At 37.2% G+C, this 15,777-nt stretch overlaps 1 protein-coding gene across 8 annotated transcripts in view; it reads left to right on the forward strand.

Moving 5' to 3' along the window:
• CADPS2 (calcium dependent secretion activator 2) overlaps positions 1-15,777 on the forward strand; it is a 283,784-nt gene that overhangs the window by 141,353 nt on the left and 126,654 nt on the right. For all 8 annotated transcript variants that reach the window (XM_086886988.1, XM_086886989.1, XM_086886992.1 and 5 more), the window contains exon 8: positions 7,635-7,774. In XM_086886988.1, coding sequence (XP_086743114.1) covers positions 7,635-7,774 — 140 coding nt within the window. The remainder of the gene's footprint in view (positions 1-7,634; positions 7,775-15,777) is intronic.

Raw genomic sequence — 15,777 nt, forward strand, 5'->3', positions numbered from 1 at the left:
TATTTGAATTTTGAACTTCTGTCACATACCAAGAGGTTTCTTCTGCCACCAAGGGGTCAGTTTATTAGGAAAAGAGATCTAAGGTATGAAATATGGAGCCAGCAAAGGTTTCCCCAGTACTGTAGAGGAGAAGGCATTTCCATTGAACCCATCAGTGCATGGTGATCTCTCTAACTTATGAACTTAAGATGTAGACCCTGGTATCAGCAGGCCACTCATTTCCAGAAATAACTAGCTCATTAGGGATCAGAAAGGCCTCTGCTTTCAGCAGAGAGGACAGATGATACTTACAGATTTATGTACTCCATGTTTGAAAGCTCAGGCTGGGGCCTCACAACCTGTGCTGCAGAAGCCGCCAGGTCAGCACCAAGTGATGGAAGAGCTAATGTCTGCACTTACCATCTTTTCCCTTCAAAGCATTCAGAGTTGTGGTTAGCTGAAAGGGAGTAGTACTTGCTGTGTCACTTGTCTGATATAACTGTCTTCCTCCAAAAATACCAGTACATCCAGTGAATTCCAAGATAAGATTTTGCTTGCTGCAGGATATTCTTCTGCCTTCCTGTTTCCTGCTTGACCGCTTTCAAACAAAAATAAATCTTAACTTTTATTCTCCATTCTACAAAAACTGGAGAACAGTTGTACAAATTCAGTTTTCACTGAAATAAAAAACAGAGATGTGTGCTACATAAAAGGGGAAAGGATGTTATTTGGATTGGGTTCTGCAGAACATGAGCTTTTGGAGTGGGCTGTGTCTGTGTTTGTGCAGACCCCTACATGCAGTGAGTAGAACCCATTACTTTAACTTCTAGAAAGTGAAGCAGGCTGCATCTTTGAAGCTAAACTTATTCTTATGAAAAGATGCTAAGAATTTACATTAGTCAAATATCTTTGAAATTTGTGGTACAGATTTTATGTGACTGATACTGATCAGGCCACTTGAATAATTTTTGTATGTGCATACAGAAGGCAGAATTGATGTTAGCATTTGTACATGAAACAGCAGAGAAAGTGTGAAGAAGCCTTCAGAGTTTGGTGTAACTACTTCTGGAAAATATGCCCGGTGGTTTTTGAAACACAGGGACCTGACACCGCTTTTGCTTGGTCAGTACTTGGTGTATAGAGATGTTCTAGTAATTCAAAGTGACAGCCCTTGTGTGTGCTTAGCACACATGGGGACACAATGTGAGAGCAGCAGGTGGTGTTTGATTGCTGATACTTTTCAAATATAAGAATATTTCAGCCTTGGTGCTCTGACTATTGAATTAAAAGAGAACTATTGTCTCACAGCCTGCTTGTCACAGCTGCAGCCAGCAATAATTAGCTGTGCAGCTATGCTTTTTAGGTTTTTTTCCATTAGTGCTGTTATTCTGTGTTTGATTTAAAATTATAAAATAGCAGTACTGGCTAGGTACCTATACTCAGGATTGATGGGTTTCTGAATGTCGACTGCACTGGGCATGTTGTTTATCTTCTGTGCCACATTCAAAGATCCCCTGAGCAGAGACACATTCATTCTGTGACTGTTAATTTAAAGCCTGCCATCCTGGGGATTGTGTTTCTCCATCGCACTTTGAAATTATTGAGGTTTCTCAGGCCCGAGTTCTTCTGTCTTTCTTTTTTAAGTTTGGAGAATTACAAGAGATTGTTTCCACTCCTGCTTTGTCTCTCGCCCCCCAGGCAGTCTGCCTGTCAGGGCTCTGTGATGTCTGAGTGTTATTGTTTCCATTCTAACAGGGGGGTCTCGGTAGCTTCTTTGAGAGTGCCTCTCGCTGAAAATGCTTGAGATACTTTGCATTCAGGCCTTGTCTCTCTTAGATGTGGGGGAGAGGCTCTTCGGGAAGGACTCAAAGACTACTTTTATCAATTGCTAGGACCTGCTAGGGAAAATGTTCAGCCAGCACCATCAACAGAGGTTGATTGTATAAATTTTGAAGTCTTCCCAGTTCTTTTTCATCAGCAGTATTGTAGATAGCTCTCTCACCATGTGCCTATTTGGTTTCACTGTTGTTTTTTGTTTCTTTTTAACCACCGGTTACCCAAAGCCTCGTGTCGGTGTTTTAGCTGTGATGCAGTCATAGCCAAAAAGCAAGAGAACAGTAAATAGGTGAGATGATAGAGCTTTCCTAGAAAACTCATAAACCCCTTGGTGATCAAGCTCTTATTAACACATTCTTCAGGGGTTCCCAAGGTGGTAATTTTTCTAAGGGAATTACTCTCAAGAGAGACATCTCCTTTTCCTCTTTCTACCTCCAATTTTAAGCCTCTTCTTGAGATTCTTTTTCTTCGTCCTCCTGGCATCAGGGTGTCATGACTTAATGCTCAGGGAAGGTGAGGGCAGTGCTGTGCTTGGCAGGCTGCTTCTAGGGCATTCCATGGAACTTCTTGTCACACTGACAGCAGCTGCTGGCTTTCTGACATCAGCCAGTCTTTGGGCAAGGGGCTGGCATAGCACAGAATGGCTCCAAACTTTCAAGTTAGGGAAGAAGGTACCTTGAAAAGAGTCAGTAGACATTTCTGTCAAAGCCAGGTGTCCCGTAAGTGAGGCTGGGGCCAGAGTTATACGAACAACGTAACACTGAAAGGTTTATCGAATCATCATTTCATATCCCAAACCAGCTTCAATAATTTCTACAGTTCTACAACTGTTTTCAAATCAGTGAAACACCATATTTAACTAGGAGATTTTCCTATAATGTTTGTTCAGAGAATGATCAGCAGCATAAATTTGCATGTGCCCAATGAAAATGGGCTTGCTTCATAACTTGCTTCGTAACTTAAATTTTGCCTATCCTCTCTGCTTGCACTGGCATCTTTTCAAGTTGGTATATTTTAAAACATGAAAGCAAATCCTTATACTGTATTAATTAATCCTGTTGCATGATAAAACCTCCAACAAATGCAGTTGATTGATTGTGTGATCTTATGTGCCAGGCACTGGCTGTTTTTCATAGCTTTAAAAAATCACAAATTGAGTTAGAAATGTCTGTGGTAGAGCCTGGGAGTTAGAGAGCTTCATTTCTCTAGTTTGTGGAGGGATTTGTTGCATGATGAGGAGTGTGTTGTTTGTTCTGAACAGACTTCACAAAGCTGCTTATGATTAAGACCACATGATGTATATTCAGTTCTCAACCGTTTGTAACTTAGCCAGACCTTAAAATATGAGGTTAAAATTTTTCATCCTATGTATGGAATAGGATAAAAAAGGAAATGAACTTTTGGTCAGCAGCAAAAAGCCAGCATTTGTAGCACCATTTGTATTCTGAAAGAGCACATCAGGCACAAGAACTTTTGTCTCAGAACATTTTCTAGCTTTCCTGTGGGAGACTATAGAGTTTGAAGAAAGGATAGGGGTGCCAGAAGCAGGAGCAATTCCCTGGGGTGTCAGGGCACAGGGCAGGACTGGGAGACACCAGGGCAGCCCCATGCATCAGGAGCCTCCCTGGGGATGGGGCTAGGCTGAGGTTTGGTTTGCTTTCTGAAGATGACCCAGGCTGAGTTATGAAGAGGAAACTGTGGATAGGCTGTGTCTTTTTTTTTTGTGGTACTTTCTGTACTGAAGGCAAGATAATGATTTTATAATGATATGTAGTGATAATAGCATGCTAAATATCACCTGCCTCTTCAGCCAGGGCATGAAGATGCAAATCTTCTTCACTTTCATCTCTTTTGCTTGTGACAGTGAGCCAAAACTCAGCATAGTTGGCTCAGAGTTACCATGAGTACCAAGGTCTGCTGCCCAGAGTCTGAGATCTCAAAATGTGTCTTAGATCATCCCAACTTGAAAAATCTATCTCATCTCAAGCACTTGGGTCAGAAGGGTGGGTAACTCCATTGCTTGGATTCAACACTTGAATATCATGGGTTTTGGTGGAAGTAGGGTGCTGGAGAGCATCCAGAACGTGAGGACACAAGTTGGCTGGAACTCAGCCACAAGTGTCAGGTGGGGGAAAATGCAGAGTATATCTTGACTCCTGATTTTTCTCGAGGTGCTTACAACTTGCTAGTCTGTTTACCTCATGCCTTCATTAGTCCCTTTTGAAGGCTGCATATTCTTCTGACCACAGGACAACTGCAGTTGTGTAACATTGTGTACCACTTGTGTAACAATGGCTATCTTGAGAGCTTTATCTCAACACGGAGTACCAATAGGAGATACTTCTTCACAGTGCTTCTGACTCCGAAACTTTTGCTCTGTTATCTTCTCTGAGAAAGCAAGAATGCCCCCAGTTTGGTTTGTTCAAGCTTTTAGAGTACTTTGGGCAGCTCAATCTTTCTTTCATACCTTTAAAAGAAGATGTGATCAATGGGCCAAAAGTAGAATTAATAGTTACTTGTCTGGATTGACTGTTTGGCTCAGTTGTATTTAAATTAACTTCTATTGTGATCCAGCTGAGGAACTAAATAAATAATGGAATCACAAAATGGTGGTTAGTTATGCTGTCAAATGATATTAGCTTCAACGTCTTCCTACCTGTCATCTTTTAAGCTCAAGAGAGAAACATTTTGAGTCATTCACAACTCAGAAACAATATTTTGAGAACATCACTTTGCACAAATGCCTACAAGTGTGGCTCTATAATATTTAAGATTTCTGTGTTTATTTTACATCCAGATGAGGAGAGGCATAAAGTGAACTTGACACTTTTTCAGTTACAGAGTGGTCTGAGGAAATGTAATGCTAGATATAATTAGAACACTTAGTCAAGTATTTTTTAATGATTATGAGACAATTGAATTTACTGAATTATCTCAACCCACACTGTTCTGATACTATTAATTTGCCTTAAATAAGTTGAAGCAATGCAATGCACAGCAGCTATGCTTGCTGTGCAGCTATCTAGTCATTAATAGTTCATTATACTTTTTAATGTAGATTACCTGTTAGTATAATTATGATCAACACTTTCCCATACTAAAAACTCATAATTCTCTGTGCTGCTGCTGAATAAACTACTATGGTGCTATCCACAGGTATATGAATGCTAAGCCAGGACAATGTACAATAAAATAAATCAAAATAAAATAAAACTTCAGAAGTATACAATTTAGTACAGTATATTATTCAGTAGGAATTTTATGAAATTTATGAAAGTTTTAGGCACAGAGAAGGTATCCTCTAGATGACTCTTATATCTGCCAGAGAAGACATTTGAGTAGATACCACTTCATTTTTTTGAAGTAGATTATGAAACAACCAGAAGATTTAAATCCTTAAGCAGTGCTGGAAGGAAATCTGAGACAGAGTAACATTAGGAAGTTTCTCCATGGACAATGGCATTGACCTCACATTACAGTGTTCCATAGTGGAAAGAACACTTTTAATAGTAATTTCTGCAGTTTTTTACTTTTCTTATCGAGAAGTTGCCAAGAGTTTTGGTTTCAGTGATTTTGTGGGAGCTTGCAGCTTGTGCCACCTGATGCTGTGTACACAGTAGCTATCATTGCCCTTAAGGGCAATATTAGTATGAAGGTTATCACAAAGATAATTTATGCTTTAAAAATGCTTTGTGTGTGTTTTTTTGTGTAACAAAAAGTTTGATTACAAAGTTCTTTCAAGCTGTCATTTTTTAAATCTGGAAGGCATGACAAAGTGTAATACAAACCCACCACAGTGCATACTTAAATAGTCTGACAGATACTTCTTTGTGAGAGCTTTGAAATTGAAGCTCTGTAACAGTCCTTTAAAAATTCAGAAAAGGAATTGTCAGTACCACAGATATAAATTAATTATACCCTTGTCTGCTTTTATTTTCATCAATGTTCTAAAAACTCAGGAAGTTGACAGGAGAAAGATGTCACTTGAGATGCATGAGATGTGTTACAGGACAACAGAACTACAGACTGTAGAAAAGGAAAAATTCTTAGCATCACCTATGTGAAGGCCTAGTGATTAAATGCAAGCAATGTATAATAATTCTGTTTATATAATCTCGTAGTTAAAGGGGTAAATAAACTAAAAATAATTTTCCCTTTGAGACATCAGAACTCAAAGGTTCCATGCTCATAATGTTTTTAAATGTTATTTAAGGAATGCCTTTTACTCAGAATGAAAACCAGAGAGAAGGAATAAGCTCTGTTATAAATAGTGGTTTCTGTGCATTTGCAAAAAGGAAAAGAAGTAACCTCCTGGTTTGCTAAAATCCAAATATACTGATTCTTCTGCCATCTCTTTAAAAGGTACTGAATGTACTCAATAGATCTGACAGGTTAATTCTTCCACTGGTTTTACAAAGGTTGCATATTTGATTAGGAGTGATGCATTATATTTCTCTGCTTGACTGGAGCTCCTGATATTAACAGGATGCAGGAATGTGCTTCTGCAAAATACTGAGAAGAAAAGCTGAAGGCTTTCCACTTGTGCCATTTTTCAGATGATTAGATCTGAATGACACTGTTGTAATATTTCTGTCTTAATAACATCTTCTAGATTTATACTTGCTTGGACAGTATCCTTAATTTAACCTTCATAGTAACAAAGAGGAAAATACATTGTGGTTTAGATATATATATGACACAAGTACTATGTGTAAGAAATTAACTTGATGGTTAACATAATGATTAATTTCATTTTTCCAGTAATGAAAGATGTGAAGAATGATCCTTTTTAGAGTGTTATTACTGTTGAAATGATAATGGTAATTTGTGGTAATTGTAATTCAGAACACACTGAATGTTATGAAAGTCTCCCAAGTAGTATGTTTAGAATACTTTAGAGTCCAAATCCTAATATCTTAGAATACTTCAGAGTCTAGATTCAAAAGTAGTGCTTATAAGGAGAATGAAAGGAAGTTATGTTTCCGCAGCATTTAACTTCTGAATATGTCACTGTGGGTAAGGATTTGATGAAGCAGTAATTTTTAATTGTACTGGCAATAAATGGATACACTTTTGGATGGTAAATAAATGTTTAATGGCATGTGGCTAACACTAATCTAAAATTCGTTGTTCATAAAACTTCCAAGAAATTTATATAATTGCTTTAATAATTAAATATTTAAAATTCAATGGTTTGGGAGTTTTTATGTCTATTTTTGTAGATTAAAGGTTTGTGTCATATCACACGTGAATTGGACATAATAGCTTACAATTATTATATTCCATTTGCTGGAGAGGTGCTTTGGAATTCGTCTACAATTTCTGTGTTTTTTGACTTTCACTGACTTTTATTAATGCTATTGATCAAAAATTAGAGACAGCAACAAGATATATACTTTGGTTATCTTCTCTGGAGCAATACTGAGGGCCAATCGCTTCAAAAGGGTGTTTCCAGCAGAGCACTGAATAATGTAGAAGTTTAAGTACCTATTTAATTGTACATGATCCTTTTGAAATGCCAACTGTTCCTTTTTTTAAAAAAAAATGTTAATTCAGAATGTATTAACAGGAGGAAATTTTATTAACTCATAATATGAAAATTCCTATTTGTAAGAGAAGGAAGGAGTTAATTTTTGAAATTGGTCTATTATAATGAGATTGAGTCAGCTGGTTTATTAGATTTAGGAAATCTTTTTTAGTCATCTTTCATATTGGAGAAGATGCAACAAGAATCTTCACTGCTTAGATGTTCCCATTAAAGAATACAAGTTGGTTTTTTTTAATCAATTTGCTGAAGTTTTTCTTATCATGACTTACAGGTTGTGTTATATCCAACATCCAATAGCCCGAAGTCTCCTGATCTGCATAAAATGATAGTTCCCAAAAACAGCCAGGACAGTGACCTGAAAATTAAACTGGCGGTGAGAATGGATAAACCACCTCACATGAAGCACTGTGGGTAAGTGTCCATTTCCTGGCTGTCTCTATTTTATTATTTTATTATTTTGTTTCACTATGCCTGTGTTTTAACAAAGTGTATCTAAAATCATAAAGTTTGTAAAACATTATGAATGTCTAGAACATTTCTTATAGTATGATATTGTGTTATAGCTTCATTTTATACAAAAAGTTCAGACTAGTGAGGAATAACATTCATTTCAGAAGTTCAGTGGTGTGTAAAGACAGATGATGAGCTATGTCTGAAATGCAGAACTAAGAGTAGAGTCTCATTTAGATACTGGTTTCGAATGTTGCAATTTATGGCACTTTGTTAAAGAATATTTAGTAGAAACATATTTTTCCATTAAAATAGGATTCATTATATACCTGAATAGAGTGGTACATGCCACATAATCTCCATTTCCTTTCTCTGTTTGCTGTATGTTTTTTCTCTTGGAAAAAAAATTATGTATGAATGCTAGTTTAAGGATGTTTTTCTGTCTAACACCAAAACTATGTGGAATAGACTATTCATGAAGACACCTCCTTTATCTGACTCCTTTAATAGTCTAATTGACTATTTCTCAGCCCACCTAGAAAAAGAGGTAGTGTTGCTGACAGTAAGCAAGTTTGTATCTTTTGTTATAAAGCAATCAATGTACTTACTGTCCATGCTATTTAGGTTTCTTTTTAGTCTCCTCCTGTTTGTATTCTGCCCACTGTATACAGACAGTAATTGCCAAAATTTCCTGTGTATGATGCTTTCTGTAAAAAAAGAACCAAACTGACTTAAGTTTTGTCAAAGTGTTAATCAGTTGGGCTTAAATTTCCCAGGTATCAATCTCATCCCTCATTTAGGTTATGTGAAACTCAGACACAAATGATTAGGACTATTACAATGACACTTGCTGGATGGAGACCTGTGGCTGGTGACCAGGAACTGTGAGGAAAGAGAGGGAAACCAGTCATGGAGTCACTGTGGGAACTGGAGCTACTGTGCTTGGAGGCTGGAACCGAGATGAGAAAACTTCAAAGCACGGCAGGAAATACATAAGGGAAATGGGATAATGTAGAGAGAGCAGGAAGACTCAGCTGACATGAATAAGTTGGAGTAGAGAGGAGCTGGAGAGAAGAGATAAGTGTTTGTACTAAAGCATGATGCCCTCCTGTCCCATTCATTTGCACTCACCAAACACCTGTGGAATGGTTTGACGATGGTGGCACATCTTTGTCTAGATCCAGCCCACTAGTGTGGATTCAGTTCCCTGCTGCTGGAAGGTATTCAGCCTGCTGCAGTAGTGCAGGATGCAGGGAGGCACGGTGCTTGCTGTCCGCCCTCTTCAGCAGGCTGGTCAAGCGGCAGCCATGGAGGCAGGCTGACTCAAACCACATCAGCAAAGAATGATGTACAGCAGATTCACCTGCACATCACCTGGTTCAATTGCAAACTCCACCCTAAACATATCAGGGGGTTTGTGCTGCCATGTACCTATTCCAAGCAGCTAGGAGAAGTTCCCATTTTTGATCAGGTCGCTGGTAATGCTAGGCTCATGCTTTCTGCAACCCCAGTTAAAGTGCAATCAGATCCAACAACAAGGAGAAAGCTCCAATGTTTCCTCTTATCATGCTCCTGTGTTTTCCCAGAGGCTGTCTTGGCAAGGAACTGTTCTTCTGGGGTCTTCAGAGGGTCTTCTTAACCCCCCAGTTCAGTTTTCCGTACTGGTTTATATCATTAGTCTTGTCTGACCATTAAAGAACACAAACAAATATTGTTGTCAATAATTTAGTTCAACCATTATCCCTTCCATCTGCTGCTGATGGTTGCTTCCTCAGATTGATTTTGAATACTCATTTCCTGGCACTGTGATTCACTTCTACATTTTACTTCAGGGTCACTGCTGTGACTGTTCTCCAGGCAGATACTGTAGTTCTTTGCATCAAAAATGCTCTAGATCAGTCATAATTGCCTTTTCTTTCATTATACCTATTAGCTATAATGATTATTACCTAGGTACTTGTTAAGGAAAGTTAGGGCACCAACTGTGCCCTGTAATGTTCGGACTTCTCCACCATTATTATATGTGAAATGAAATAAAAATTTAATAATTCCTTCAATAACCATTGAAGAGATTGATGAGGTACTATAGGAAACACTGGAATTGTAGTGAGAGAAAGGAAAAGGTTATTTATTTGGAGGGGAAAGAACACCTGCAAGTAGAATTGTTAGTGTGAACTGTCAGGAACTATTAATGTTATGAAGAGCCATCATCCAGGCACTCCCTGCAGCCTTCTCTTGACTTCCTGGTAAGTATAAGTATTAAGTGGTCATTTGCTGTTTTTTCAAGAGGGATTCCCACCTGCTTAAATGAACAACTAAAGCAGCTGTGGTTCTGAACTGTGTTATCAAGGAAATCTGCATTTGTGAAGAGACTGGAAACATGTGATGGATGATGGGCAGTATCATCAGAAAGGCAAAGGAATAATTTGCAGTTAAAATAGTTGAGGGTTAGTTGGAAGAAACTGGCTTTTATTCCCATTTGTGCTGCACAGAAGAACTTCCTTTTAAGAGACTGAAATGTTTCCACCTATAGTAACTGATGGTATGTTATCCTGTGTCCAGTTTGATAAACTGGAATCTGATTTCTTAGGGGTGCATGCCACTCACAGCTATTAGCTGAAGTCAGTGGAAATGGGGCTTTAAATATTCATTGTGCTGTTCAAGTCCAAAAATCCTGAAATTAATATCTGAAGCCTAAAACTTTTAGTATTTCAGTTGTCCTGTTATCAAGGGAAAATGGTACGACCTCCCAGGATCATACACATATGAAGGTGAATCTAGGGGAGCATCTGGTAGGAAAGCTTCCCACACTCCAGAGGAGCTGTGGGAGTGGAGATATTGTGCTCTGCTAAGCAGGGTTATAACAGTGCCAGGCTCTGCAATTCCCTGGAAAACCTGCACAATATGGAAACTTCAGTCTCTCTGTAAAGCAATGTTTGCATAAAACATAATGCAGGAAGCCATAGGATAAAATCAAATGCTAAAGAGCTCAAAGGCAGCTGCTGCTATCCTGAAGAGTGAAAATGACAGGGAAATTTTTGTCTATGTTTATTTTATTATACTTTATTTTATTTATTTTATTGTTAGAATGTTGTCATATATTTAAGTACAGTGTCAGAGAGCACACAAAAGGAACAGATATAAAAAGATGACAGAATGTGATCATACTTTCTCCTGGAATTTCATCATGTCAGCAGTTGAATTTTACAACCTTTATAACAGACTTCTAATGTAGTTAGTGTGTTAGTTAGCTAAGTTCTAATTCTTCATTTTATTTTTCAGAAGCAGCTCATGCTTTATCCTTAACCAATGTTTGAGCTAGATAACTTACATTTTCTGTATGTCAGTTAGCAAACTAACATACAAGATCTGTGTCTCTCATAGCAAAAGAAGGCAATCTGTTGGCATTACATAATGTTTTTCAGATGAGAGTCTCAAAATTTATTCAGAGTTAAATTCAAATTTTATTCTACAGCCAATTGCAGAAAGATGGGTTTTAGTAGATTAATACTTTATCTAAGATAATTACAGTAAGAGACGGCTCTTTTAGATATGGGAAATGTGCCCAAGTATTTCAGGTTCTGCAGAGTTGGCAAAACCCACAGGCCGAATCTAATGGTGGTTTTCAATTTTATCTCTTCAGAAAAGTTTCTCCTTTTTCAGACTGACTTTACTTACTAAAACAGGGGATATGATGGAAGGTTTCAAAACTTGTCTAGCATTTGTGCTTCGAGAATATTCAATTCTACAAATTATACTGTCTTGTACTAAAGTCACAAATAGTATTCTGGACTGCAGCACCTTCAAATCATGTTCTCACTTTAATTTCCCCAGTCATAAGCAAAAATTATATTTTAAATTAGATTATAAAGTTGGGATTTTTAATTATGAATTGTAACCTTTCTAAGAGCAAGAAATAAAAATCTTTATGACTACTGTGAATCTCAATTGAAGTTCATTTGTACTTCTCATAAAAAGAGGTTTATTTTTACATTGACACATTCATACAGTTAATCTAGTGTTACCCCTCTAATATGACTTCTAAAAAAAATTGATCAAGGAAACAAATGGAACACTATTATACATCTTACAGTAAACATAATCTTAATACTTATTTTACATTTTTATTTTTATTCTTGCATGAAAGGCTCTCAAAGTGCGAATTGACTTGACTGATTAATAACCATCCTTTTCTGTCTGAATCCTGTCAATTCATTACAAGGCAAAGCATTCACAGTTAGTCTAAGTAGTGACAAGGTAAATATCTCTCATTAATGGGGATGTGTAGAACAGTTCCAATTATTGGCAATTCATTTTATTCCAGATTCCTTTCTCATAATTTGTATTGTATTTGCTTTCTCACAGAATGTGGTAACCTTTCCCTTATCTAAAATGATGAGCACATACCAGATACTTTTAATCTCCTTTATTTAGTAAAGCAAACATCCATACAAAAGAAGGGGTTTTTTACATTTCTAGTATTTTTTTTCTGTTGCAATCTCGAATCTAAAACAAATCATCAGAGGAAAGAAGTAAAATTTGAGCTAAAAACTTCCTCTATAAAATGCTAAAAGCCTGTTTCTCTCTGTTGAGTTACAATAGCAGCATTAGGGAGGTACTACTTACTTCAGGAAGGTTCAATTGGATCTCCTTAATTCCTAATTATATCAGGGTTGAAAACCCCAGCAGGACAGGTTAATTGACTCAAGATATGTGGGTTACTCTAAATATCTTCTCTAATGCATGGGGGCTTTTTGATGTGCCTTTGCACATCTGCGTGCATTTAAATCATGCATTATTTTAAAAAGTAGATTGTGGGCCTGTTGAGTTGTATCTTAGCATAGCCTAGTGGTTACTAAAGGGTATTATTCTATTGCTTCCAATCTAGAAATAAAAAAGGAATACTGAGATTTTTTTTAAACCTTGCTTTAAAAGGATCAGTAATGCTCAGTGGTGTTACCACAAAAAGAAAAGGAAATAAATAATAAAATAAAATTAAATTCTTACTAATTGAGCAGCCTGAACAGGACGATATTACCAGGTGGTAACATTTGGGTTTGACTTCCAAAGTAAAACATTTCAGCCTTGCTCTTGTCCTGAACTTTTTCCAAGATTTGACGGTGAAAATCAATTCTTTTATATTCTATTTTGCTTCCTGCTATGACATGTTGCATATAGAAATGATGTACTTTTAATTCCTTAAACTTTTTGCTTATTTGGAATAAACGTTCTACATGCACTTAGAATTTTCTCTCTTTCTCTCATCTAGAAGTAAAGTATTTTGGTGACTTCTTCAAAATTGTAGTCTCCATGATAATAAGGAATTTGTGTAAAATTATTTTTCTCTCACAACTTGTTCATGTTTTAGGTTTTGTTTTGTTTTGTTTTTTTTTTTATATAATTGTATTTTGAGAATATAAAGATCACCATTAATTTTCTAATGCTTTAAATTTTTTTCTCTTTTGCACTTGAAATTGGCCGATATGTTCTTAGGAGAGCATTTATAAACAGTAAACATAGCTGCTGGCCCCTTTATGTGACTGAAGAATCATATTTCTCCTCCTGCTGCTGTAGTTTCAGAACTAAAGGAAATCTGTGCAACAAATGCTCTGGTTAGCAGTCTTCTAAGATGTGGAATTAGAGAAAAAGTAATTTTTTCCTCTCATTTTTATGACATTCATCACCCCATCATTAGAGAGGATGGTGAATATAATCTGGTTTGCAGTTGAGTGGAATGAAAGACAGGAATAAACAGAGATCACCCAAGGTCACGGGTGATTTGGTGACAAGGCTGAGGATAGCACGGGGGTGTGCCGGCTTCTCAGTGGTGGGGGCTGTCATGTGTGCCTGTCACCTGGATAAACCACAGTGACTGCTGCCACTGAGCTCATGACTCAGCTGAGAAGAGCCACGGGGGCACTGAAGTCAGCCAGAACGAGGGTGGTGCCAGCTCTTACGGGCTGTTTGTCCATGGACGCCTGGCAAAGAGCACGACAAGAAACAGAATTACCTTTACAACTTGAGGATGCATAATCTGGGTTTGATCTAAAGATGAGATCTGCTCCCACTAATATTATTTCAGAAAAATATGGAAGGTAACTACATTGAAATTACTCTATTGTAATTCTGGGTTACTTGTACAGATAAAGATGTCAGGAATACAATCACACTTCTCTTAGCAAGCGCAGCAAGATCCCTGTCACTGATAAGCCTTCATAATTTAAAATGTATCAATCCTTAATCTCTGAGCCAAAACATACAAATATGTCAGAATAACTAAAAAAATTTGTTTTACCAACAGTAAAAAGATGAAATAGAAACATTTTTTTGCTGATTTAAAACTTCAAGTTTAATTTTTCTTAAATTAATAGATGTAAAATTGCTTCAAAGTGAAGGAAAGTGTTAGAAACCTACAATAATACTTTAGATGTTTCTAACATCTTAGAAAATCCTTACTAATGGTTGATACTATATGGTAGCTCGAAGTATAGACTTCTTCAATTACTACTGCTCTCTATGAGATGAAACTTTGTATACTACTTTTCAACAGTTACTGAAAATATGTTTCTCCTTGATGCTTTTCTCTTTCGAAAGCAAGAGCGAATTATCCGAGAGATTAAATTCACTTTTTCATTTCTCATCAACATAGCATAATTTCTTGAACCAAATGTTAAAATACTCAAATACTTACCTAACTACAGCATTTCTTCATCTACATGTGTAAACTCTTCTGGATCCCTTTACAGTATCTGATTCATTTTTTCAAGTTTGTGTGCTGCCTGTCTGGTTGTAAGCATAAAGTCAGCATAGTAGCACCATCTAGCTTTCTGTTTGCTGCTGTTGCATTTCTTCTTAGAAAAGGGTAGCAGAGCAATGACTTCAGCTACTGCCTCAAAGAGCAGGGTTGTCCATTGTTCTTTGGTAGAATGCTTAAATTTTGGTTTGTGGATGTCAAGACCAGGAAGCGTAGAAGTCAGATGGGAGCTGTTGAATTTCGTTAAATTTTACAAGCTTTACATAACATCAGATCGTTCGGAATTCTTTTCTGTTCTTTTAATTATACAGCCTCACTATAGCAGCCAAAAAATTCTGTGTTTAGGCTATGTAAGCATTCTCTGGCTTTTCTCAGAGCAGCTACTAGGTATAGTGGGATACCCTGACACGTTGGTTCATCAACGCTAAGAGACTGGCAATTGAAAAACAGAAAAGGTGCACTGGAGGTAGTAAGGTAAACTTTTCTCTATCCATATTGCACTCAGAAGATTAGTTAGTATCTTTATCATTTCTATTACAATTGCTCCTAATTAGTCTCAAATAAGTTTAGAAGGTAAATGTTTCTAAAAATGCCTGAGAGATTACCCACTGCCATCATCAGGCCTTCCAGATTTTTTTTGAGATGACCAGCAATCCATATAGATTTTTCAACTAGCTTTGTGTCATTTGAAACTCCTCTGTGAAAAGATAATCCTCAGCCAGTCTTCCTCATGTGTAGGAAAGGGATGTTTACCACAAAGTAAAAGTGTGTTCTTGTTTTACTGACCAAATAATAAAACTACTCCTGATTTCTGTTTGTCACAGTTGTTGCCTTGTGAAATCTTGCTACATGTTGAAACACTGTGGGGTGCAGCGGTCTGCTGCAAGGTGACCCCATCACAGGTATTGTGTGTATTCATCTCAGCTGGGTCTAGGTAAAATTTAGTCACTCCCTCTCACTATGATTTTATATTATGCACAGTGTTTCATGTCTGTCCTGTTACTGGAAAATGGGATGCAACAATGTTCACTCAGTCTAGCTGGCCTCTAGTGCCCAAGTTCTCCAAAGAGCCTCGGTCTAATCTACCCACACTGAGGAACTCTTTTCCAAAGAGTACCTTATAAGCTAATGGGGATGTCTGGAATACAGAAAATTAACAAAAGCATGTATCTCTAAAGGGAATTGTCTCATAAAGAAACTTATTTATGAA

Source organism: Cyanistes caeruleus, chromosome 4, assembly GCF_971803275.1.
Source record: "Cyanistes caeruleus chromosome 4, bCyaCae1.hap1.1, whole genome shotgun sequence".
NCBI lineage: Eukaryota > Metazoa > Chordata > Aves > Passeriformes > Paridae > Cyanistes > Cyanistes caeruleus.